The sequence below is a fragment of the Equus przewalskii genome, chromosome 4 (genome assembly GCF_037783145.1).
Source record: "Equus przewalskii isolate Varuska chromosome 4, EquPr2, whole genome shotgun sequence".
Lineage (NCBI taxonomy): Eukaryota > Metazoa > Chordata > Mammalia > Perissodactyla > Equidae > Equus > Equus przewalskii.
The window spans coordinates 79,631,281-79,657,455 of NC_091834.1; the positions used below are offsets into that span (position 1 = coordinate 79,631,281).

Consider the following 26,175-nt stretch of genomic DNA (forward strand, 5'->3'; position numbering starts at 1 on the left):
TTATAAGAGAACAAACAGCCATGTAGAAATGCTGACTTAGTACTGACAAAACTCCTAAAGGATACACACATATTTCCTGTATCGTATCAGTGATTTAAACTGTCACCACATTCAGAGATAAATTATACAGCAATTCAATATTAACAATCCTGCATAAAACAGCCTGCAGTCACCAAAACTTTAAATCAGCTTATGTTTTCACCACTGAACCCACTGCCAGTCTTGTGGGTAATGACTACAAATGTAAGTCTTTTCCTTATCTTTTTCTGTTTTCCCCCAATTTTCTCATTAGATGCTGAGCATGCAGTCACGTAAACTTCCTAAGAATCATGACCTGTGGCTAAAAAGTTATTTCTCAATCTAAATGGAGTCAGACAAGAACTTGCAGGCTAATTCTTCCTCCTGGTACCTGGGCAAGTCTTTAATTAGCACAGGACAGGATGGTTGCATAAGTATATTTTATATACATCAATATACATAAATGCCCCTGCTCATGCACATGAACACGAAGATAATTTCTTAAACAACATTAAGTGGCTCCAAGGCTGGCATCTCCAGTGACCTGCTGGAGCAGACCTTGTGTTTTAGACAGGTTTGGAAGTGGCTCACATGGCCTCAGCCATTGGAACCCACACACGTGTATCTCCAACACTTAGCGCCAAGGTTCTTCCAGCCCTCTTTCCTTTTCCACCAACGCACATCTTTTTGCCATTCTTTCATAACCAGTCATCAGCACACCTTCTAGTCCTAATCCAACTGTGTCAAGGTAATTTAACAAACTACAAAAGCCTGCTAAGGAGTTGGTGAGGGGTGGAGAAGCCTGATTCCTAATGGTTCTTACTATTATGTGGTCCATGAATTTCCTCTATTACCCTGATCTTCGAGATATTATTAGTACATGAAATGAGAGATTTGTTTTATTCTGGGGTCTACTTCCAACTTAAAGTAACAATAACCATTTGAAACAGTTTGGTTTAGTCTAGGACATTAGTATAACACTTGCATTCAAGTGCATTCACTTAGCTCTGAAAATAATCCGAGCATTTTTGAAGACTTCGGAACATGATATAGAAGAATATTTACTTAATGTTTCCGTTCCTTCTTGCTTTATTCACAAGTTCCCATTAATATTTAAGAAACGTATGTATTTGAAAGCTTTTTGGAGAAAATTCTCAAAAAGATTCCTTCACAGTTTTTACGATACATCCCTACCCTCAATTTGTGGAAAATCTCATCAATGTAAAAATACAGCAATGATTTTCACATGCTGAAAGATACTCCAAAGTTTTATTATAATGTCCAGCAGTTTGCATGTGGGATCATTACTGCAATTCTAATTTATCACATATTACAAATCATGACCAAGATATGAAGACAGAGTTACATCTAAGTGTTAACCAGCCAGGCAGTGGAAAGAACACAACCACATTTTTTCCTAAAAGTTATCCTACCTTTTCCAACAATCCACTAAATCTCATTTGAGTTCAACTGTACATAACGATTAATGAAGTAAGAGTTACAGAATCAAAACTGAACTCAAATGCACAGTATATTTGCTTCTCCCTATCTCTCTTTTCCTAAGCTGACTATTGGAACAGTCAGCAGAACAACATTTGGTTTAATAATTTAGATAGTTGGGAAATGAAGAAACATATATGAAAGATACAGTAACTCTTATCAAACCAGTTTTTCTCTTGTTATGGGTTCTGGAAAACAAAGTGATGAATGTGCAAAGCAAACAGAAGGATGCTGACAGGGCTCAGGTGGTGCATAGAATTTCTCTCCTTGCACACAGTCTAACTGGCATAAACGATGTCAGGCTGACCCAAGGATGGTGGCTGTAAAACTTGTGGGCACTGGTGCAAATCTAAAGCAATCATCCAGCTCAGAATCCACTTGAACTTTCTAAACATCTTTAGGCAACATGTTATATAGCATACAGGCATTTAACCATGGCCAAAGCAAGGACCAGCTAAATAGAATCCTAAGGTACTCTATTTAGAGGTGGCTTGGAAAGAAAGTGGCTGCAATTCTAGAACTATGCTCATTAAATTATACTCTCTCAGAATTACCACAGTATTAATGTTAACTACATCACAACCTTCAGCACATATCCACAGCTAAGTTCAGAAAAGTCTTTAAAAAAAGAAACAAATATTTTGAATTTTCCATTTGAATGGTGTAGACTGAGCTTTACCTGAATATACAACTAAGAAAGACTTGGCCCTTCTACGTTTACATCCTTGCTCAATAAACAAACAAAAACCAAATAACCTATTTCATCAGCTTCTTCCTAACTAGTTATCATCCTTCAAAATGGAGATTCTAATCCACTTCTTAACTTTACCTGCTGAGTGTTCCCGCAATCCCAACCTTAAAACAAAACTCTGCTTGCCAACACAATTCTATTTTCTGCCTCCTTAGATTCCTACCCTAGCAAACAAAAAGAAAAAAAAAAAGCCGATTTAAGGGGCTAGAGTTGTCTTACAGACAACTACAGAATCGAGACATCATGAACAGCTTGGTTTGTTTCCCTATAGTTAACTGGACATAATGCCTTTTTCTTTCCTTTTCCTTAATGTGTTTCTTTCAACACCACAACTAGATGCAAGTTTTATTTTCCTGCCTTTTTTCCAATAAGGATGAAGTACATGCAACTAAATTAGAACCTTCCCTCTCTCACTAATAGGGAAACCAGGAAGTTGGATTTAAAGCGTTCAGTTTGTCCTTGTGCTCCTTGGAAGAACTCCCGGTCTTTAAATTGACAGTGCAGCTGTTGACTGAAAATTATACAGAAAGATTAATACATTCTTAAACTAATTTTCTGTCAGGCAAGTTGACTGTAAGGATTTATAAAATACGTTTAAACAAGGCAATGCCCATTTACATTCATAAGAAACCAATGAAAATAATTTGTATGTAGAATAAGAAGTTCAATTTCGTTTCAACCCAGTACTAAATAACAGAAGTGTCCTGTGGTGACCGAATGCTTGGACAATGTAGGGTGACTGCCATCATTGAGCCAAAATATGATCACATGCGTCAGAGTCAGAGGCCCGCTCCTCAAAGCAGGCCAGCTTTCCCAGACAGAGACAGGAACAGGACGCTGGTGGCTTCTATCAACACGCAGATGACACGTGAGAAAGGGTGAATTTTGTAGCCATAAATCTTTCAAAAACAAAGTAAATCTGCAATTTATCCATAATTTAAGAAAAATAGAGAAAACAGGTTAAGGCAGTATCAGGGTGCATGGAAAAGAGCAACTGAAATAGTCAGATCTGCCTTCTAATGTTAGCTCCTTTTAACTAACCTGCAGCAAGCCCCTCAATCACTTTGAATAGGGGTACCCTCGCCCGGAGTGAGAGTAGGCTTGATATAACTCGATGGTCTCCAACGGTCTTTCAGTCTTGAAGTATTTCATATCTAAGGAGGAAGGGGATCTCTCTTACTCCACTGTCATAGTTTAATGCCCATCACATATTTAGTCTTAATAAACAGTTGTTTAAATATGGTGATATTGATGCTTAAAAATTCTTAGACTTGATGAAAATCCTCACATCCAGCAATAACTAAGGTAAAACTGTATTTAGGTCAAGACATACCTATGAATTCAAGACAGAAGATAATGTCAATATGACACTGGAACTTCAAGTTCTATAATGCAATTTGATGATGCTAAAACTGCACTTCCTCTTACACAGAAAATAAAAGAAGAATCCTTACTAAGGTAAGTATAGGGAATTTTTGTGGTTGTTAAAAAATTAAGGGACCACTTCAAATTTACTAGAAATTCTCCAATACACAAATATCTGACTAAACTAAAAACCACCTATAAACTACTTTTATATTTTACTCAAAATAATTATGTGCTATTCGTATCTTGATTTGTCAGTCTTGATGGTGGTACACATAACTAGATTAGATTTACACTGGATTTGTGTGAAATTAAATACTGTTATCAGTAATTAGTATGACCACTGATATTTATTTCAAAGAAAAAAATAGCTACGGTTGATTTATCTAGACATGTTTTGTTATAAAGCCAAAATTTTCAAAGGGCTCCTTCATGGCAATGGAGGATACCATGGATCACATATGGAAGTTAACAGTCTTACCAATAACTGCAAAGTATGTTCCTCATATTTATAGCCAGTTTATTATATCTTTTCCCAGTAGCTTCACTAAAAAAGCAAAGTTTAAAAAAAAATCCATAAATAAAAGACCAAAAGATCACAAGAAAATGCTGTGTTCTGGAGGTAAGATGTGACAATGTCAAGTGTACAAAGTAAAATTTCTCAACTTTTTCATAAAGAATTTTCTATTCTACTATAAATAGGCTTTATCTCTATACTTGTCCTTTAAGAACTCCATTCCTAAAGCAGAGTAAGTTATTTCAGGAATTTCTCTGTTGATTAGATAAACATAATGTGACAAGCAATTCTGAGGCACTTAAAAATTCTTTTTTTTTAGTTTGGTTAATACATTCTTAAAAGTGTTCACATTTGTGCAACAGAAACAAATTTTTAATAGAACGCGTTATTCTTCAAATGTTTAAATTTGGCTAAAGCTCTTAGAAGGCATTTTGTAGCATCCTACGCAATGGATTCCATAACTCAGTTTAATCTTCAGACACCCACTTGTGCCAGGGCCAGCAGAAAGAAAACTCTTATTTATCAAAAACCGAGTTTCCTGTTTAAGCACCATTTTTGATACCATTTATTAGGAGCTTTTAAGTCCCACATGAATCGCTATATTTGGCTTTTACTGAAACTACCAGTAAACTCCAATATCATTCTGATTTAGGAAACTTCAACATTTTTGGTATGCAAGAGTTCCAGTTTGACCTTGCAATATGAACATTCTGTATCCCACAGCAGTGGCTTCCAGGGAAGCTGCTGAGCAGCTGTCACGTTTCCCAGCAGAACAGGGTGTAACATTCTTTTGGTCACCATGTTTATTTAATGGCACACTCTAACTCTCAGGGCATGCAGTCTGCTGAAAACTTCAACCATTATCATTCACTGCTGTGTACCCTTTACTATACTCTACATTTTTCTTACCCATTTTAATCTCAACAATAAATAAATAGACACACTATTTTATATATTCGGGTCAAATTAATTTTATTATGCTCCATGATGAATTGCCACCAGTGCAACATCCTATTCACTATACATTTCAAAAAAAAAATTCACATACTAAACAAAATTTCAGTTGATAAATGGAAATGAATGATTGAAAGTTTCTATGAATCTCATACATACAATATGTGGCTAGCTGAAATTGTCTATCACGTAGCATTTAGATATAAAAAGCCTCATGCTAGTTTGTTAAATGCGAAGGCTACCAGACATCATTTAGCTGGAGTATACACGGGAGGCCTTCCGACAATGCACAGGTATAGTGCTGCCCACAGCGCAAGGTGGTGGAGGATGGACACATGCAACCTTTGCATCTAAGTGGATTTAGTCTTCATGCCTGGACTGAACCCCACAGCTGCTGTGTTTCAAGCAATAGTAATTTAGACTTTGTGCAACAGCAAACAGTGTTTTTTTTCTTTAAGAAGAAAGAATAAACTCAATTAGCTTTGGCAAATTTTATACCCATCTTACATGTTTAAAATTGTGTTTCCAACTCAAAGAATTGATATCCTCTGCTTGGAGCAGCTTCTGATAAACATTTATCATACCAAAGTTAGCTGGAAAACCCTGAATTCCTTGGCCAAAAGTTAAGAGAGATTGTAAATTGGCATTACTGTAAAGATATTTCTAGGATATTTAAAATGTTTTTTATAATGTCAAAAAGAAAAAAATGGAAAATGTTTAATATTACTTAAAATAATTACAATGTTCTATTTACCATTTGCACAAATTCCTAATTTCATTGGTTAGTAGTTGTCCAGACTCATCCACACCAGACCCACTGAGCTCAAGCCACAGTAAAAATTAGAGTAAGCAGAAAAAGGTTTCCAGCAGCAGAGGGCACTGTTTTTTGCAAGAAACAAAAAGTCTAGAATCTTTCCCATGTGCTTAAATTACTCTTGCAAGAAAGGTAGCATTCGTTGAATAACTTAACTATTTGACTGCACCACTTACTGCTTTCAGCAACAGAACCTTTCAAATTATTTCTTCTGATAACTAGATGCATGATCACGAGATTATGTGATAACTGTTAAAATTCAAGCCACATCTTGCAGGTCCAGCCTGTCAAGATCATGCCAATACTAGATTTTGGTCGGTATAATTCTAGAGAGCTTAATTTTTAGTTGGATATTGTGACTACAGTAATGAAATACATTTGGAACTACATTCTGCATATGACTCAATGTGAGAAAAATACGTGTCTGTATTTAAATCAGATCATTTTTCTACCTAAAGTTTAAAGTAGGTAGGTATGATAATTAGCACTATAAATATGAGACAACCACCTTTAGGCAGATTAGTGTATTGTAGAGAGGCAAGGAAACCCTAATTTTAACATATTATTTAGTATACATAACAAATGTGCAGTTTGTAAAGTTTTATTTTTTTTAAGAAAATCTATCATTCGGTTATGTGTACCAAGAAATCTGTCATTGGGACAACCAATCTTGTAAGAAAAATGTAACCCTTTCACCTGACATTTGACAAAAAACTTGAGTAAATATCAAAATTAAAATTAAAAAAAGCATAACAGGTTCAGCATTACAGTGTTTACCTTTATCAACTAGATTAGATTTTTATGGTTGGTATTTCTGAATACCTCAATCCATACAAACTGCAAAATAAAAATACTTAATTCCACATCATTTTCATAATGTTCTGATTCTTATAGTATATTTAGTCAAATACTGGAGTAACTATAATGTATAGCCTCCTTCAGTTCATGTAGAATGAAATTACCCCCATAACCCCCAAACTCAAACAACTTAAATAACATTTGTTTCAGAATAATACCAAAAATACTTACAAAATTTTTGCCAAAAAGCCTGCCACATTTGCTATAGCATAAAAATAACTTCAGTCAAGTACAGGTAGGTAAGGGCTCCTGATGATTCTAGCCTCCAAACACCACTGCTGCTCATGAACAGGCGATACTGCTTTGAGAGGTGTGTACTGATTTCCCCAACTAGAATCTCCGTAGTGATTTCATGTAGAGCGTATTGCTAAAATTTGAGAAACTGCATCAATGTAGTGATGTGTAGAGAACTGTGCAATGTATCAGCTTCAACATTCATGTAGCATTGTGTTCAAAATGAAGGGGCTAAATAATCTAAGGTCTGCATCACTTAAAAAAGAAGGTAGTGCTATACTAGATTTTAATAAGAAAATTTAGGTACAGAAAAAGTAGGGTATGAAAATAGTGTTTTCCTTCTGGCATTATAACTAAATTACATTAAGGTTCTTGTCAGTCTCACATATAATATTTAAACTCCCTTGTTGATGGAATGAAAAATATTCACAAATTAAGTGAGCATCCTGGTGTAAACTTGCACACAATAACAGGGAGTAGCTTTGTAGAGGATTATGACAAACCTTTACAGATTAAATGAGGTATTGCACAGATTAATAAAAAAAAGCAAAAAAGGCAACAAAAATATACAGCAAATTGGTAGAACATTTACATGATAATTTTACAGAACCCATAGACAGAAAGTAGTGTTTAGTATTTCACCTTAAAAATATATATATAATATATAGATCAGTCTTCCCATTCATCATCATCCTCAAAATCTTCTTCATCATCTTCATCCTCATCTTCATCTAGAAGAAAATCATCAAGACAATTAAAACATGTATAAATAAAATATTACATATTTCTTGGGTGATTTCCCCAATTACTCAACTTCTGAAACACAAAACATTTGATGCCTAGAGGAATCTAGTTACTAAGATAGCTTAAAATGAAGCTAATAAAATACATCTAAAGAAAGTGATGGTGAGTTGAAGATTAGAACAGGAGTCAGAAGACTTAGGTTCTAGTCTCAGCATCTACGGTACAAATTTCAACCTGTGGGTTTCTTTAGGTGTAAAATCACATTTAGGTTGGCCTCTCTGGATTTCAGATTCACATATCGCAAATCCAACCGTCTTCTTGTATTCTTCACTTCTAAAGTTTTATCTCCTTCTCCAACCTGCTGCTCCCCCTTCACACTAGTTTGCCCCCTCACTTAACGGCCTTTCCACTCTCAGGTGGTTGGGCCAAAAACCTAGAAATTATTACTGATTCCTCTGTTTTCACCATCCCTCCTATCCAATCCATCAAGAACGCTCCTTTTCACCAATCCCACTGCTATTCCCACACCACTATCAGATTTTGCTTGGATTATTGCAACTCTATAGTTCATTTGCCTCAGAGCAAATGAAGTGATATTTACATTCTAAGTTTTAAAAATATGTTTCTATACTACTTTAAATCCTCCAGTGGCTGACCACTGTTATTTGAATACAACCTGATGTGTTACCTTACTCCACAAGACCCTACATGATTTGCCTTGTTACTGTCTCCCCACCTTATTCAACTCATCTCATAACGCCCTTTTCTCCAATTCGCCCTGTTTTTGTTCCTCAAACATGCCAAGCTTATTCTTGTTTTAGAGCTTTTGTAGGAGCTATTCCTTCTGTCTGGCTGAGTCTTCTCATCATTTATATTCATACAAAAACCACTTCCTCGGAGAGGGCTTTCCTGACCACCCTATGTAAAGTACAATCCTCCCCCACAATCAGTAATCGTCCCATTTTATTTTCCTCATAACACTCAGCACTACCTGAAATTCTTATATTTTGTTTACAGGTTTACTGTCTTCCTCTAGACTATAAACTCCATGACAGCAGAAACTTTGCCTGTCTTACCTATCACTGAATCCTTGGCATCAGAACAGTGCTTCACAGAAGCTGATCAACAGTCGTTGAGTGAATGAATAAATATTTAGATGTCACAAATTCAATGAACATCCATCTATATTATGCCAATTTTCCATAAGTACTAACCTTTTAAAAACTACACACCTCATAAAACACATGAAGGCTAAGTTCATAAAGTGAGATAGTAGCTGAGCAATTGCACTTGATAATGCTTTAGTAGAGAGCCAATGAAAACTGAATATGTGACATACATGTGGGCTAGAGGTACAGAAGACAGAACAATTTTTGTCTTCCTATAAAACAGATTGTTAGAAAGCTTCTACATAGAAGCAGTTGAGCTCTAGTATTAGAACTTGGAAATTAACAGAAGCCAAAGAGGTGCAAAGATACTTTCCCTTAGCCCCAAACTAAGTTTTTACTTTTATAATAATAACGGTAATTTTTTACTTAATTTAGCTGGATGATCAGCTCTAAACTGTTACAGAATTAATCTGGAAAGGAGCTCAATCAACTTTATGTTACCCTCTGTGTTTACTTTTCTAGTAAGAGAAACAATCTGCTATCCAACGCTTTTGCTAGATGCACTTAAGAGAAATCACCTGGAGGAAGGCATAAGTATGCCTGCATTTATGGAGTGACAAAGATAGGCATTTATTAGCATCCATGGTGAGAAGGAAGTAGTAGCTAAGACTTCCATCATCAGGAATAATAGCTAAAAGAAATGGGTCCAAAAATGAGTAAAAAATCCCCATGTTACATCCACTCATTATATCAGCATGGCTATCACATAATGTTAACCACATCTTTTAAAAAAAAACTTACTCTAGGATAATATTAAGCAGAATCCATAGGCTTCATGACAGAATGTTTTCTCATGATCACATATTTCACAGTAACCTTACCTTTCCCTCATTTGACCAGAAGAAGGACCTTTATTAAACTCTTTGACATTAACAGCTATTAAGATTCTTCCTGAGCATGGGAATTTCCCATATCTGAAGTTATCTTTTCTTTCTTTTTCTATTCAGCCTGAACTTCAAAGAGGTTAGTCACTTGAATTTACTCTACATCTTAATTCACTTGCCATCCAAGCTTCTGCCACGTGGCTTGACAGTTCAATAATGTTCTCCTTTGTGACAGTCACTGTATTTACTCAGTGATATACTTATTGATGGATGAGCGATTTTTTCCTGTCCTCAAGTGTCTTGAGTGGTGTTGAGATGTATAAATGAATAAACTGAGACTTACTATTGATGTTCAAATTATTGCTGAATATTATCTGACACTGAACCAGGTTGTAAAGGTGGAGTCAGGAAATATTCTACCAAAAATTATTAATTTAAGTAATCATATTTTTTATAGTATTGTTAATATCAATTGCTATGTTTTGAAAGAATACTTGAGCTAACTTCCTAGCACCAAACAGGTCAGAATGTCATGTTTTTCAAGAGGAAAATTTGGTCATCTGCTGATTAGAATAATGTAAACTAGGAGAGGAGTGCTTTCTAAATAAACATCCAGAGAATTAAAAAAGTCTAGGAAAACAAAGGTCCCTTTAATGACTGTTTTTTTTTTTAAAGATTTTATTTCTTCCTTTTTCTCCCCAAAGCCCCCCAGTACATAGTTGCATACTCTTCGTTGTGGGTCCTTCTAGTTGTGGCACGTGGGACGCCGCCCCAGCGTGGCTCGACGAGCAGCGCCATGTCCGCGCCCAGGATTCGAACCAACGAAACACTGGGCCGCTTGCAGCGGAGCGCGCGAACTTAACCACTTGGCCACGGGGCCAGCCCCCTTTAATGACTGTTTTTAAAAAAAAGTTGTAAAAACTACAACTGACATATTGTTCAGCTACAATTCCAGTTATAATCCCAACGATAGGCAGGAAGCTCATCAACACTAAGCCATAAAGGAAACAGAGTAGGCAGTCTCAAAACCCAGTCTCCCTTTCTACCCTCCCTATTCTCTCTTGAACCCACTGACATTGCTCTTCCCAGGTTCCCAATGACCTACTGTTACTAAAGCTAGAGCTCAATTCCCTGTTCTCATTTTCTTGACAGTCAGACACATTTGACCAAGATGATCACCCTATTCTCCTTCAAAAATATCTCATCTGGCTTCTAAGATACCTTATCAGACCTTTTTTATTTACATCCACTTCTCTGCTAATCTCATCCAGTTCCATAACTTTAAATACCACCTATATCTTAAAGACATGCAAATTTATACTAACAGTCCAGACCACTCCCCTGAATTCCAGACTCATAACCAAATGCCCACTCAACACCTACATTTGCATTTTTTTTTTTTAAAGATTTTATTTTTTTCCTTTTTTTCCCCAAAGCCCCCCGGTACATAGTTGTATATTCTTTGTTGTGGGTCCTTCTAGTTGTGGCATGTGGGACGCTGCCTCAGCGTAGTTTGATGAGCAGTGCCATGTCCGCGCCCAGGATTCGAACCAACGAAACACTGGGCCGCCTGCAGCGGAGCGCGCGAACTTAACCACTCGGCCACGGGGCCAGCCCCTACGTTTGCATTTTTAATAAATATCTCATTTAATATGTACAAAACCAAATTCTTCATCCTTCCTCTCCAACCTGTTGCTCCTCCTAAATCTTTTCCCATTCTGTTAATGAAAATTTCACCCTTTCAGTTGCTCAGGTCAAAAATCTCGAGTCATCCTACAGTTCTCTCCTTTTTTCAAACCTCACGTTCAAACCATCAGCAAACCCAGTCATCTCCTCATTCAGAACATAACGAGTGTCCAAGCACTTCTCACTGACGCTTCCAACCTGATTCAAACCTCCATCCTCTCTTGCTTGGGTCCTTGCCACTCCTCTGCTAAGAACCCCCTCCCGGGGCTTCCCCTCACCCTCATGGCCTCCAAAGCCTTGCTACTGCCCCCTACTACACCTCTCGTACATCATTCCTCTACTCTTTCCTGCCCTCCCTTAGTCTAGCCATACTGACCTCATCATGGCTCCTCAACCTAAGGGACTTTGCCCTTGCTGTTCCTGCCACCTGAACACATTTTGCCAGTTTTCTACACGGTTCACTTCCTGAACTCCTTCTGGTCTTTTCTCAAATATCACCTCAGTCAGATCTCATCATCCTATTTCAAAATGAACTTCCCTCCCAAAAACTATAACTCCCTATATTTCCCTTTTCTGCTTAATTTTTATCCTTAGTACATATCACCATTTAACATACCATTTTCCTAATTTATTTTATTTACTGTTTGTGTCTCGCTAGAATGCATGCTCCATGAAGGCAGGGATTTTTGTTGCGTTTTTATTTTATAATTATTCCACAATAAATATTTGTGGACTGAATAAGCCTACTCTATCTTTGTAACACAGTATGAGAACAAAATATGCCTATTTAAGGAAAACAAATGTTGCTCAAGAATCTGAGATACCCACATCCATAGAGAAACAAATAGAAGGAAAATAACATTTACTGAGCACCTATTATGTGCTAGGTAATCTCGTTAGCTATGTATTTTATTTAATCTTCACATCAATCATACAATTGATGAATTCTCTCCATGTTACAAATAAGAAAACTGAGGTCCTTTGAGAGTAAATAATAGATTTAATAAGAACAAAGATCTGATTCTAGCACATTATGCTGGAGAAGCTCTTCAATAAACCTCAACTACTGCATCAGCAAAACTCATATTCTTGCTCTTTTTCACAAGAAGTATTCATTTACATGGTGGTGTGCACATGCTTAAAAACCACCTCAGAACAGGTACTAGTTTATTCAAATAAACCTTTTTGGAAATGACCAAAAAAGGCGGGGAGGGAGAGGTGGAAGCTTAAGGATTCTTTAGCAAACTTCAGAAACAGTGTAAATCATCTAATTTCTCAGCCCTAACTCTCACAACAAATCAGGGAAATCTCTCGAATTTCTTATGTCACAGGGATGAGATCCAAGAATCTCAAGGCTTATTGTTTGCCAGGCATTTGATTAGTATTTTCCAGTATAGGAAATGAAATTGCCATTTTCCAAAGTTGTCCTTCCAAGGTATGGTTATGGCTGTGGTGTCCTGGCATCCATTAAGCTTCAGATAGACTAGTCACAGTAGCAACAACTTTTAAAAATACGCCCTAGAATTCACATCAATAAGTTATTCAATAGCGGGGAAAAGCCAGCAAAGACTGAGCCATGAAATAAAGAGAAAAATAGTAGAACTCAAATATTCAAATCTATTAAATATATACATATACACATGCAAATATACCTGAAGAATGAATGGCTTTGCTCCTTTTCTGCATCACTTCCATTAATGCACCCACAATTCCTGAAGTGGGTGCAGGTGTCGGTGGTGTAGACTCTTGGCCATCAGATACCTTGAAAAAGAATGTTAGCAAAATTCAGTAATAAATCTTTAGCAAAAATTTTTGTCTCTGGAAAGTCTTACTTCTTATTTTAAATAAGAATCACTTCTTATTTTAAGAGAAAAGAAAAAACAAAACAAAACAAGCAAGCCCAGGACAGGATTAACTAAATTAACAAGAAATAAACTGCTGCCTTAAAAGAATTATTCAAGATATATTTCCTCTTCTTCTTAATGTATAACACATCAATATATTTCCAAATTTAGACTAACCATCAAACCTTTTACTTGCCCTTGCAGCTGGGTTACTTCTGTTCATTCCAGTATATAAAGCCTTTGCTGATGACACTTTAAAACTATTATCAGGGGATATCATTTTATAAAACCAAGGTAATATTTAGATTCCTAGAGTTGACAGGTAAGAAGCACACTTAAAGATACCTATGAGCAAATGAAGAGATTTACGTTCTCCCAGAAAAACTCAGCTTTACTAATAATTCAAAACGAACCTCCCTCTCACAGCATATTCTTTAAGGAGATCAGCTGGGTAGCTTTCAAAATGTACCTACCTCACAAGGCAACTAATTATCCCTAATGAAAGTACTTCTCTCTACTAAAAAGCACATTTGGGAAACACAGAAATCAATACCAAAGGCTCCCATTAAAATCCACTTTTTGGACAAAATTATCCTTGATTCCAACACTCATATTTACAAAGAGAAAATACAGAAGTCTGTAGAGATTCAGGAAACAATACAATTTAAAAGTACTGCTCTAAGTGCACTACGACTAAAATGAGTAGTCGTTTACACAAAATATTAATTTTAATTTTTTCTCTGGACTTACATTATGCAGTAAAGGTATAGTACTGGTATAATTTAAATAAATAGCACAGCTGTACTACATAATTATACGAGTTTTAATATAGAGATATAATTTGAAATTATAACTCATTTCCCAAAGAAAAATTACTTTACTAGGACAAACTCTTCATTTTGGTCTTTACAACTATTGTAATACTTCTTGTCTTTGTGGACTTAAAGATCTTTTACTTTTAAAAATATTCAAAGTAGTTCCCAACAAGACACAGACTCATTCATTAGTATTTAGGTTTTTAGAGACTGTATATTAACTGCTACTGGTATAGAAGTGACGCTAATGAAAATGATTAACAGAAATAGTTTCAGCGCTTTGAATTTCACCATGAGGCTCTCGAAGAAGTGTGACAGCAGCAAGGAGAAACATTCATAGACTCCCTTAAGGCAATCCGGTAACACAACGCAGAGCACGCAGGAGCCCCACACTGTCATAAACACGTTTTTTGAAGCACGTACTTGGACATGGTGCTGTCTGAGGACTATGAAGATGGAATTCAAAATGTACGTTAAGTGAATACTTATATACTTCCTGCCAACTCTTTAAAGTCAATCTGTGGTTTTATGTTAGTCATATTCATGACATAAGCTGATGATTTACATAGAATATTTAAAGAAACATAACCAGAGAAATTTCAACCACAGAATGATTATTTTTTTAAATGAAGTAAAATGAACTCGATTCACATGTATAACATGCCAATAATTCACTGATGATGCACTCTATGATAATACTCCGAATGCAATCAAAAGGAAAGTAATTATTTACAGTAAAAAAAAGCCTACTATGCTACACTTAGAATGGAAAACATTTTTCTAAAAGAAATTTAGAGAACAATTTACAGGGTTTTGAGGGGGTGGGATGGGAAGAAGTGATGACGGAGAGTAATTAGGAAATATAATTCACCAACTGTTTAAGAAGAGGACACAACTGTATTCATTAAAAATAAAACAACTACTTCTTATCACTAAATGAGACAAAGAAACAAAAGTTGATTATAGAGGAGAGAGGAAATAGAAAAAAGAAACAGAAAGGTAGGTTAGGAGTGGAAGATGTGGGACTGAGTGAAACAGGAACGAGCAGAGATTCCAGGTAAGCGCAGAAAGTAAAAGACCCTATTAAACCTGCTATGCACTCAGGCTGTGGTCATCTTGACACCAGTTCTCCCCACTAACAACTATTCCAAGTTCTTCAACTGCTCCTGAGAAACCCTTAGTCTAAACTAAACAGGGAGAGGGAGCAGAGATGATTGAGCACAGGCTGATCTAAATTTCACCCTGCATACATGTCAGGAAAAGATCCAGATATATTTTAAAGATCTGAAATTTCTTAAATCTGTGCTATCCTAATATTTAAAAGTTTTCATTCAATTAGTTGTGCACCCTACCCATCATTCTCTTCCTAGCCAAAACTTCTAAGATCCAGAAAGTTACCAAAACTTTTAATTTTCAATTAAAATCTCCTTCTTTCATCTCCACTTACTGCACAGAAAGATCCACCATTCACTAGCTGTCCGAAGCCCTGCAGAGCGAGCACTCCTCTTAGAGCTGAGACTACACATGCAGGCCAGAAGGAAGCACAAGAAGGGAGGCAGGGAGGCTCTAGGACAGGGGTCAGCAAACTACTGCCCATGGATCAAATCCAGCCTGTTCCCTGCTTTTGTACAACCTTAAAGCTAAGAATGATTTTTACAGTTTTAAATGGTTGAAAGAAAATGAAGAGTATTTGTGACCTGTGTAAATGATATGAAATTTAAATTTCAGAGTCTATAAATCAAGTTTTAGAGAACACAATCATGCCCACTCCTTTAGGTACTGTCTATGGCTGCTTCTGTAGTACATTGGTCCATGGGGCTGCTTTTCAGGTACAACAGCAGAGCCAAGCAGTTATGACAGAGACCTCATGGCCTGCAAGCCTAAAATATTTACTATCTGGTCCTTTAAAGAAAAAAGTTTGCCAACATCTGCTATAGAAGATTAAATGATCACCTCCAATCTTATTCAAAGAATCCAAAATTTCCTGCCATGAACTGTCAGAAATTCTATTAGAACTCTTTCAATTTTCTATGGAGTCTGAGTCTCTACTAATCCAAATTTCAGAACGCAGAAATTTTCAAAATATGGTTTAGTTTTCACAAAGTCATTGGTTTCAAGTAGGGCTATTTTTGTTTCTCCATAGTTTAATAAAGATTTTTCTTTAAATTAAAGTATCTTTAATTTAAAAGTAAAGACTAGAACAATCAATTTCAAACACACCATAAAATTCCACTTACATGAAGTCCTAGAATAGGGAAAACTAATCTATGGTGATATAAATCAGATCAATGATTCTTTTTGGGAGGGAGACTAACTAGGAAGAGGCAGGAGGAAACTCTCTGGGGTGACACTTTGATATAGAAATAGGGGTCACACAGGTACAGGTATAAATTTGTGCATTTTATATGGAAAAATAGAAATTCACAGGGTTAAAAAAATTAATACCAAGAGAAAAAGTGAAAAAAATAAGGACTTTTCAAAAATGTCTTATAAATTACTTTAAAATTCCATTATGACAGAGAGTCTAAAATGAAAAGAACAGATTACTTACAGATTTCAGCTGAATACCCTGTCGTATCTGGTCTAAAAGTGCATCCCTCCCAGAGCAGGACACTGGTCGACTGTTCTGTTCCACTTTTTTTAGCTGAGCACCCTCTCTAATTTGATCTAAAAGAGCTGCTTTGTTTCCTGCAGGAGTTGGAACTTGATGGTCACCATCAGAAGGGAGGCCAGGGGGAGGTGGCGGCCCTGGTGGAGGCGGAGGTGGAGGCGGCGGGGGTGGTGCCACTGACCCTGCCACCGACAGAGGTGGAGGTGGTGGTGGAGGCCCTGAAGGTGCTGAAGAAGGAAGGGCTGGAGGAGGAGGAGGGTATATTCTATTTGGTGGTGGTGGAGGGACTCCTACACCTGGCCTGGACGGAGGCGGTGGTGGAGGTGCAGCTGTGGGAGCTCTTGAAGGTGGAGGAGGAGGAGCGCCTCTTCCCCTGGCAGGAGGGGGAGGAGGGCCTGAGCTATGTGGAGGGGGAGGAGGAGGAGGCGGCCCTCCCCTCGATGGTGGTGGAGGTGGCGGTGCTGAAATAAAAACAGAAAAAAAGAAAGCATGCTTTTTTTCCCAACAAACTTCATACTGAAAAAGCAACTCACTTCAACATGTATAAAAAAAAATACAAGAAAATAAAGGCCTCATCTTGGTATTTTATTTTACAAAGATGTCTGAGCACAGATGACATATTACAATTCTATTTGGGTGATATCTTACAATTCTATTTGGGAATATTCAGCTTAAACATCACTTTCCTGTTGTTTCTTGAAAAAATATTAGCGAAAACAGTAGAAGTTAGTTTTTAGGAATCAGCACCACTTCTGAAGGTAAGAGAATAAACACATTTTTTTTTGGTGAGTAAGATTCAGCCTAAGCAAACATCCATTGGCAACCTTCTTCTTCCTCTTTTTTTTTTTTTTTTTACTTGGGGAAGATTAGCCCTGAGCTAACACCTGTGCCAACCTTCCTCCACTTTGTATGTGGGATGCCTCCACAGCATGGCTGATGAGCGGAGTAGGTCTACGCCCAGGATCTGAACTGGTGAACCTGGGCCGCCAAAGTGAAGGATACAGAACTTGAACCACTTGGCCAGGGGGCCAGTCCCCAAACACTTTTTTATATAATAATAACAAAAACACAACAATGAAATTAAACATTTTGGTCAATAAGCATTATTTTACATTTTAATAAAGATGAATGGACACCTTCTCTCTTTAAAGAATCAAGTGTATTTAGTTGTTTTATAAAATTAATTTACATTCAGAATTAAATAGCTAATGTAGCATAACCTATTAGAATTTATTCAAGGTAAGCAGAGCTAAACTCCAATACTTTTTCTTTTAAAGTGTAAACCTTTGTCATTTACATTTGTACTTTATAATGTACTATATTTAGATGCACTATATTTAGAATATATATAATATATATGATATGTATAATATAGAGTATACATATAGAATATATATATAATAATACACATAATATATATCATATACCATGTAATGCAATATACCATAATAATATATAATAATTTAACATATAATATACATAATGTCCTATATTTCTAAAAGATGACCAGCAATTCTAGTGATGGCATTAAGGGAGGCTGGTTGCTCAGTTGAAATGTTCAACTACTTATTCAGGAGACACGAACTGACTATAAACTGAGAATTACCACACACTGCAAAATTAAACTAAAGTTATTAATAAAATATTAACATTATTCTGGTAGTAATGATATTTACATTCTTATTCTACATAAATGAGAATGTAATATAGGAAAACAAAATTCAATAAAGTATTCAATAAAGCACAAATTTATTACATTTCTGGAGGCACAATTTTACCAACAGTATACACAAATCTACGTAATAACAAACTTCTTCATTATTTCTCCATTCATTTAAAAACTGAATAGAAAAATTACCTCATTTCAGAAATAGAAAAATCCTAGAATCTACAATAGCTATTTGTACTTACTGCTACAAATTATAATATATTATTGATGGATAGTTCTACAATCTATACAAATACCTACCTTAATTACAAATAACAATGGGCTTAAATGCTCAATAACGTGATGATACCAGAGGGGGGAAATCCCTCATGTGAAGGGAAATAAAACACCATCTTCCAATTTCATTTGGGACAATCATGGGAAACGTGCTATTAAAAATGTGCTATCAAATATAAACATTACATGAAGTATGGAGAAAGGCAAATACTCACAAGGGTATTGTCTCCAGGCATACAAACTTTAAAAACTGGTAAGACTATATAGTTGCAAACAAGGGAGTTCTCTTACTTGGACAAAAGCCATCACAGAGTGAAGCTCCTATGCTCTACACTCAAGGCACACTGGAGGGCTGGGCGCTGCAGCTACGGGCCGCCCAGTTTTCTCACTGGATCCATAGCAAGGAGACTTACACTTGCTAAAAGCAAAGTCCTGTTGTAACATATTTTGTAATAAAAGGGCAAAAACCCTTTTATGCATTATGTACACTCACTGAATAAGACAGTACATAAAATCCTTCAAGTATATACAAAAACTTCATTTTAATCAGTTTAAGGTTTATATTTCAGATAGCAATGATATTTGTGTAGACTGGCATTTTTACGGTTTAGTTGTTTGTTAAACAAGAGGAAAAGGATCCAGCATTTCTGGTGGTTTCACTGAGGACTGAGGATCCATAATCTTTTATACGTAAAATGATGTATTTCTTCAGCAGAAAGAATTAAAGTTCTTTTGAACTTGTAGTAAGTACATTTACTAAAATAATTTGAGGTCCAGCTAATCCCATTCAAATAGACACTAAATCATAGCTCAGGGAGAGTGCCTTAATTTATAGTGAATACATTATCAGCTGCATCCAGTTTGGGTATAGCACAAGTTCAGCATTCCTATTATCTTGAAAAGTGACCGGAAACTTCTCTATCTTTTCGTGAGGAAAACATTTATTACCAGCTCTTTTGTTTTGTTTTTTGAGGAAGATTACCCCTGAGCTAACATCTGCTGCCAATCCTCCTTTTTTCTGAGGAAGACTGGCCCTGAGCTAACATCCATGCCTATCTTCCTCTACTTTACATATGGGACACCTGCTACAGCATGGCTTGACAAGCGGTACCTAGGTCTGCACCTGAGATCTGAACCAGCGAACCCCAGGCAGCTGAAGCACAACGTGCGAACTTAACTGCTTCGCCACAGGGCCAGCCCCTTTTAGTTTGTATTCTGTCTACATAAAAGGAAAGTATGCAGAAGACATGCTATATCCCAATGTAAAAACATGAATTAAAGAATTAAAATGAGAGAGGAAAGGACAGATGGCACAGTGTTAGGCCGACATGCACAAAAATGTCTGCTAAGCAGACACCACATCAGTATGAGAAAGTCTGGGTAAAGGTTTTAAAAAATTCCACAGAATTTCAATAAAATTTTCTAAATTACATACAAACTATGAGCTCTGACTCATATAGAAATAAATGTTCTTTTTACTTTAAGCACCAATATGCTCAAAACATTAATTTGAGTAGAGAGCAGAAAACCTCATTGGATGTTAGACTTGGAGGCAGGATAAAAGAACTCTGGCTTCCCTGGAAATGAAAACATCACAATATGCATAATTTAGAGCACTGGGTCAAATAGCATCCCACAACACACCTCCCCCATTATTGTGGACCTACAGGCAGATTATTATGAGTTAACGGACTTCAAACAACGGTACAGACATAAAAAAAGATACACTGGAAATCACAAGTCTACTACTTTTTATAAATCTGATTATGATTTTACAAATAAGTTTCAAGAAATTTGATTCAGTACGTTTTACAAAATATACTTTTAAGATGTCATAAACTTCTCCCTCAATTTTTTTCATACTTCTGAACACATTACATGCTCTGCCCAGAAAGCATTTCCTTTTATGAAGAATCTTTTTACTACTCCTTTAAAAAAAAATTATCTTCTATAAAATCATTCTTTGGTGTCTAAAGGGTTCCACACTGGGAGTTAGGTTCTTGAATATGATAAGAATTTAACTTTGTTGCCAAAGTGCATTTTTTTAATGCCTGTGTCTTTTTTGTTTTAGGTAATTCAACTGAGGGAAGACCTTGCCTAATTTATGTTTTAAAAGCAGCTGGAATAAAAAAGCAGTAATAATAAAGTTTAAAAAACAAACCGATCAAGTTAATATAGTCAACTCTTAGTTCAGGTATTCAGGTGAGAGGGCAGTACTATGGATGGTTTAATAGATGTCAAGAATAATTCAGAAACTTATAAATTCAGAGAGCTCGAAGACTCTGAGCATCATTTGGTAGTATAAGGTAAAGGTGGGTGGTAACAGTGGAGAAAATGAGTGAACGAACACACAAGACTCCTCAAGATCTTCCATCATCTGCACACTAACAGAAACTATAACTTACACTGGGAGCATTTCAAAACGACGACGCAGTGCACAGGATGGTTAGTATTAAAAATCCACAAAATTTGGAAAAGCAATTGTTTCACAAAATAAGATGAACTAGCATTGTCATTAGTGCCCTCGACACCAGTGACCCTGTATATAGCAAATGGAACCCTGCCTCATATTTTAGCACTGTATCAGACAACGCTCCATTGCTATTCACAGGGTTTTCAAGGTCAGTTTTTTCAGACATAGGTGGCCAAGTCCTTCTACCTAGTCTGTCTAAACTGGAAGCTCTGCTGAAACCTGTCCACCACCCTGGTGGTATCTGAAATACCAATGGCATAGCCTTCAGCATCAGGGCAACATGCAGTCACCAGAGTATGACAACCGACAGACGGGCGGTGTAGTTCCCTGACTGGGAAACAAACCTGGGCTGTGGCAGTGAGAGCGCCGAATCTTAACCACTAGACAACCAGGGCTGGCTGGAACTAGCACTGTGTTTCCACGATAGCAGTTATGACGAAATACTTGTTTGTTTACATATCTGTTTCCACACTAGACTACAAGATTTCTGAGGGCAGCAACCAAAACTTTACATGTAAATATTCTGAGTAGACAGCAGTGTTGCATAATAATATTTACTGAATATATGAATGAATCAATGAATCAAAGATTGAATGAACATCAGCAGTGAAAAAGATACAAGTCAGTCAAATACCTAAGTTAAAATGACAGTTGAATTCTTCAGAAGAATGCTATGATTAACTGGAACTTTGCTTTGCTATACTGTCTACTACGAGTATGCAAAAACCAGGAAGAAGAAAAGTAGCCTCAAATGAATAAGGTGGCACAGAGATGACTGCCATATTGGAAAATTTAGAGTTAATGTATTTGCATTTTATTTTGATAATTATTAAGGCACAACTAAAATACAAGGTGCTTTGATCTTAAAAGGTTGCAAATTGTTTGTGCTCTCAGGTACCAAATGACAAATTCTATACCTCATCCAAGGATGAAAAAATGTTTGTATCCCAAAATAAATGGAAAGATTTTCATTATTTATATTCTGAAAATGCTTACATATTAGGGATTAGATAGTGGTTATCTTTAGGTTACTACTTCTGAATTGTAATAAAAACATTAATGGTGGTTTCTAAGATTCATTAAGTAAAATATTAGGCAACTATAATTTTTTTTATTCTAAAATAGAATAGCCAGAAGATTTTGTATGGATTTTCATGAATTTAATATACGACTTCTAAATAATAAGCAAAACCTTGTCAAGTTTTTTAGTTATACCAATATCATGTAAAACAAAGTACACTGGGCCAAACTAGTTATCTGTAAATTCAAACATTCTGCTTAAGGAAAGTTCATGAATGTGTGTAGCTGTCTTCCATGAAACTGACCTCAAAAAACTCAAAAGAAAAAATAGATCAGAACACCTAAATAGAAATAAAAAGTTACCTTGCCTTCGTAGTTCATTTTTAACAGCTTCAACACCTCCTGTTTTTTCAATGAAGTCATATATAACTTTTGATGTTTCTTTGTCTTTAAGTTGTGCCTCTGAGATTCCACACATATCAAAAAGATTCTTCAATTCTGGATCCAAATTATTCAGCTACAACAGATAAAATAACTGGTAACCATAAAAATCTATCCCCATTTTTAAAAACAAGCATGATAAAATTTAATTCTTATCTGTGCCCTTTATGAAATTATTTTCTCTTAAGTTTATAAACTTTTAATATGGTTACATTATTTATATGTTAACTAAACTTTCTTATAAAAAGTAGAAAAGAACAAAGAACAGATTTTATATTTTATCTCATCCCTTTTTTGTTGCCTGCCTTCAAAAAGAGGGCATCTAACCCATTCATGATTCAGACATCTCTAATGCTCATCTATTCCACCTTGTCCTAAATAAGATACAAGTGTAATCACAAGTAAACACAAAAAAAGTAAATCAATTTGGAATTTGAGGGTAAAGGATTTCTTTAGAACCCAAGCACCTGCAGACGGCTCAACCAAGAGGCATTCAATGAATGTTCTAGATTAACATTGTAGTTACAACAAAACTAACCAAAAGGTTTTTTGAGCCCCATCACAAATATTTATCTTCAAAATAATTTTTTTAAACCTTGATTATTTGTCAAATGTGAAATACATATTACAGAGGTAACCAAAATAGAGATAAAATGTTAAAAACACTTATTTGTGCCAAAAATTTCACCTATCTTGCTCACAGTGCTATAACCTGATGAATGATGAGATTGTCAAAAAGAATAGGAGAATGAAAAGATCTAGATAATTCAACAACTGGATATTCAGAATTCGATTATAGCACTTTCCAGTAATTTGGCATATATTCCCCTGAAATGATCACTTATCAGAAATCATTTTCTTATCTTGGCTTTCAAAACACGAGCATTTTACATTACAGTATATAAAGCCAAGGAGTAAAAAAATTTTGTCTTTAGACATTTAACCACGAATGACAGAAAACTACTGTTGTTTGGAACCTCAGTGGTATATGTGCATAAACACAAGCACATTCAAATAAACACTAGAATTCACAAAAATGAATAATAAAAATAAAAATCTAAAGACAGGCCATAACATTCCCACATAGATAGAGTAATAGTGTTTATGCCTTGAAAAGACACTTACATCAAAGCCTGTATTTGGATCCCAACCGACATGTCCAATGTGCCTAAGGTAGTAGATAGAAAAAAAAAATGCATAAAGGGCATTAAAAATATAATATGTATGAAATCCAATCCAGCTATTACATTTTTGGCCATAATAGTTCTCACTGACATAATCATATTAAGAGAAAAACCATACAAACAATCAGGAGACCAGGATGCTAGCCCCGGCTCTGCTACTAATTGAGTCTTAACATTTTTGCACAATCTTTCTGAGCATCCATTTCCTTAATTGTCAAACTAGCCTAAGAATACAAGCACTACATATATAGGAGAGGATAGGAGTTTTGTAATGAGCTAATGAAATAATGCATATGAGAATGTTTGAAATTTGTCAAATAAATAGCAAAGGTTTGATGCCTGTTATAGACTGAATGTTTGTATCCCCCAAAAATTCCTATGTTGAAACCTAATCTCCAATGTGATGGTATTTGGAGGTGAGGATTTTGGGAAAGGTCTTCTCAAGAATGGGATTAGTGCCCTTAAAAAGGAGGTCCCAGAGAGCTCCCTTGCCCTCTTCTGACATGTGAGGACATAGGAAGAAGACAGCTATTAATGAACCAGGAAGCGGGACTTCACCAGACACCAAATCTTGCCTGCCTCTTCCCAGCCTTCAGAACTGTGAAAAATAAATTTCTGTTGTTTAAGAGCCACCCAGTCTATGGTATTGCTATAGCAGCCCAAATGGACTAGGACAACGCCTCTAGGCAATTTCCAAATATCATTTATAGAGAAAAGTGAAAAATCATTTTTATGTCCAACAATTAGTTGAAGAAACAACTTTATCTAATTTTTCTTTTCTGATGGGTGAAAAGTAAATAAACTATAAGATGCACACAAAGTCTACTGAGCAACAGCCTTAAAAAAAACCCAACAAACTCTATAGCTAAAAAGGAACGCAAGTGATAAATGTAATCGTCCTCCCCAAAAGAAAACAAAATTTTCTAACAAGTTAAAAATCAAGAGCAGCAGTGAGTAAATCAAAAGTAAAGATGGGAAGAACAAAAGAACTGTCTTACTGGAAATTGCTTGGTGTTCCAATATCTGCCTTGGTTAATCTCTTTTTTTTAGCTTTTCCTTTTTTCTTTTCTTTGGTATGGGAGATGTTGTTGACTTGAGGACCATAAAATCTATTCGTTGTGATTTCTGGATTTTTTATGTCAACTGTTGCCATGGGTAGATTAGGACCTGCAATTAAGTCAAAATAATACGAAAGGGATGTAACTTAAAACAATTATTAAAATCATAATTCATAATTTAAATATCTTTTTCTGAAGTAGGACCACTTCATTACTATAAATTATTTAAATTTTAAACTTGCATGTTAACTTCTTATAAACAATGGGTAAAGTACTGCCTAAATTTCAAAAGCCTATAATAATAAATTCTTAAACACAGTAGCATAGATATGTTATTTCAAAGCAAACTTGTATTTCCATAACATTAAATCTCACAAAGAATATGTATTTTGAACAAAAATTTAAATTTAATTGGTCTGATCCCTTACATTTTGACTACAATAGCTTCACACCCAACACATTACTCATTTGTAAAGTTGTATACATCACATAACAAGAATAGTAAAAGAAAACAAGCATCTGCTTTGTTTTTAATCTGACAAAAATCTATTCTTACTTCGTTTCAACTTTATTCACGAGGAAAAAAATACTTGTACAATTATTACTACTATTTTTTTCAAAATTGCCATCTTTAAGTCTAATAATATTTCCCCCATCAGTACATACACTTTGAGCATCAGAAGTACAGAACTCAAAAAATTAAGATGGGGGGGCTGGCTCCATGGCCGAGTGGTTAAGTTCGCGCGCTCCGCTGCGGCGGCCCAGGGTTCGGATCCTGGGCACAGATCGGATCCTAGGCGCGGACATGGCACCGCTCATCAGGCCACGTTGAGGTGGTGTCCCACATCCCACAACTAGAAGGACCTGCAACTAAGATATACAACTGTGTACAAGGGGGTTTTGGGGAGATAAAGCAGGGAAAAAAAAAAAAAAGATTGGCGTCAGTTGTTAGCCCAGGTGCTAATCCTTAAAAAAAAAAAGACGATTGGCAACAGCTGTTAGCCCAGGTGCCAATCTTTAAAAAAATAAAAAAATAAAAAAATTAAGATGGAAAAATTCTCAAAACACTCCTGTTCCACAAGGATCAACAGTAAAAATATCACAAGTATCTTTAGGAGTGACACTAAATGTAGCACAAAACTTGTTTCATAATTCACAAAAATATTCTTGGTCTTAAAAAAGCACGAGAGTCTGAATGATGTATTCAACTTAGAAATTCCTCATAAATTTAACTTTTATAAGCCTTATAAAGGGTAACACATGTTTCTTAGAGACTCTGTTTAAAATATATGATTCCCTGACAAAACCTCCTACCAGATCAAATTCCTCTGACATGATTACATTAATGAC

General features: G+C 35.8%; 1 protein-coding gene and 1 long non-coding RNA gene across 2 annotated transcripts in view; one reads left to right on the forward strand and one right to left on the reverse strand.

The window, feature by feature from the left end:
* The first annotated feature begins 3,058 nt into the window (after nucleotides 1-3,058).
* On the forward strand, nucleotides 3,059-10,324 carry LOC139082899 (uncharacterized). Its single transcript, XR_011539245.1, has 3 exons — nucleotides 3,059-3,147; nucleotides 3,591-3,727; nucleotides 8,773-10,324. It is a non-coding gene; the product is annotated as an uncharacterized lncRNA (long non-coding RNA).
* The window catches only part of WASL (WASP like actin nucleation promoting factor), a 72,343-nt gene continuing 51,274 nt past the window's right edge, over nucleotides 5,107-26,175 (reverse strand). Inside the window, exons 6-11 of the mRNA XM_008534842.2 lie at nucleotides 24,766-24,934; nucleotides 23,709-23,751; nucleotides 22,506-22,659; nucleotides 16,645-17,165; nucleotides 13,087-13,195; nucleotides 5,107-7,742 (exon numbers count right to left, since the gene is read on the reverse strand). Of these exons, the coding sequence (XP_008533064.1) occupies nucleotides 7,681-7,742; nucleotides 13,087-13,195; nucleotides 16,645-17,165; nucleotides 22,506-22,659; nucleotides 23,709-23,751; nucleotides 24,766-24,934 (1,058 nt within the window). The 3' untranslated portion in view covers nucleotides 5,107-7,680. The remainder of the gene's footprint in view (nucleotides 7,743-13,086; nucleotides 13,196-16,644; nucleotides 17,166-22,505; nucleotides 22,660-23,708; nucleotides 23,752-24,765; nucleotides 24,935-26,175) is intronic.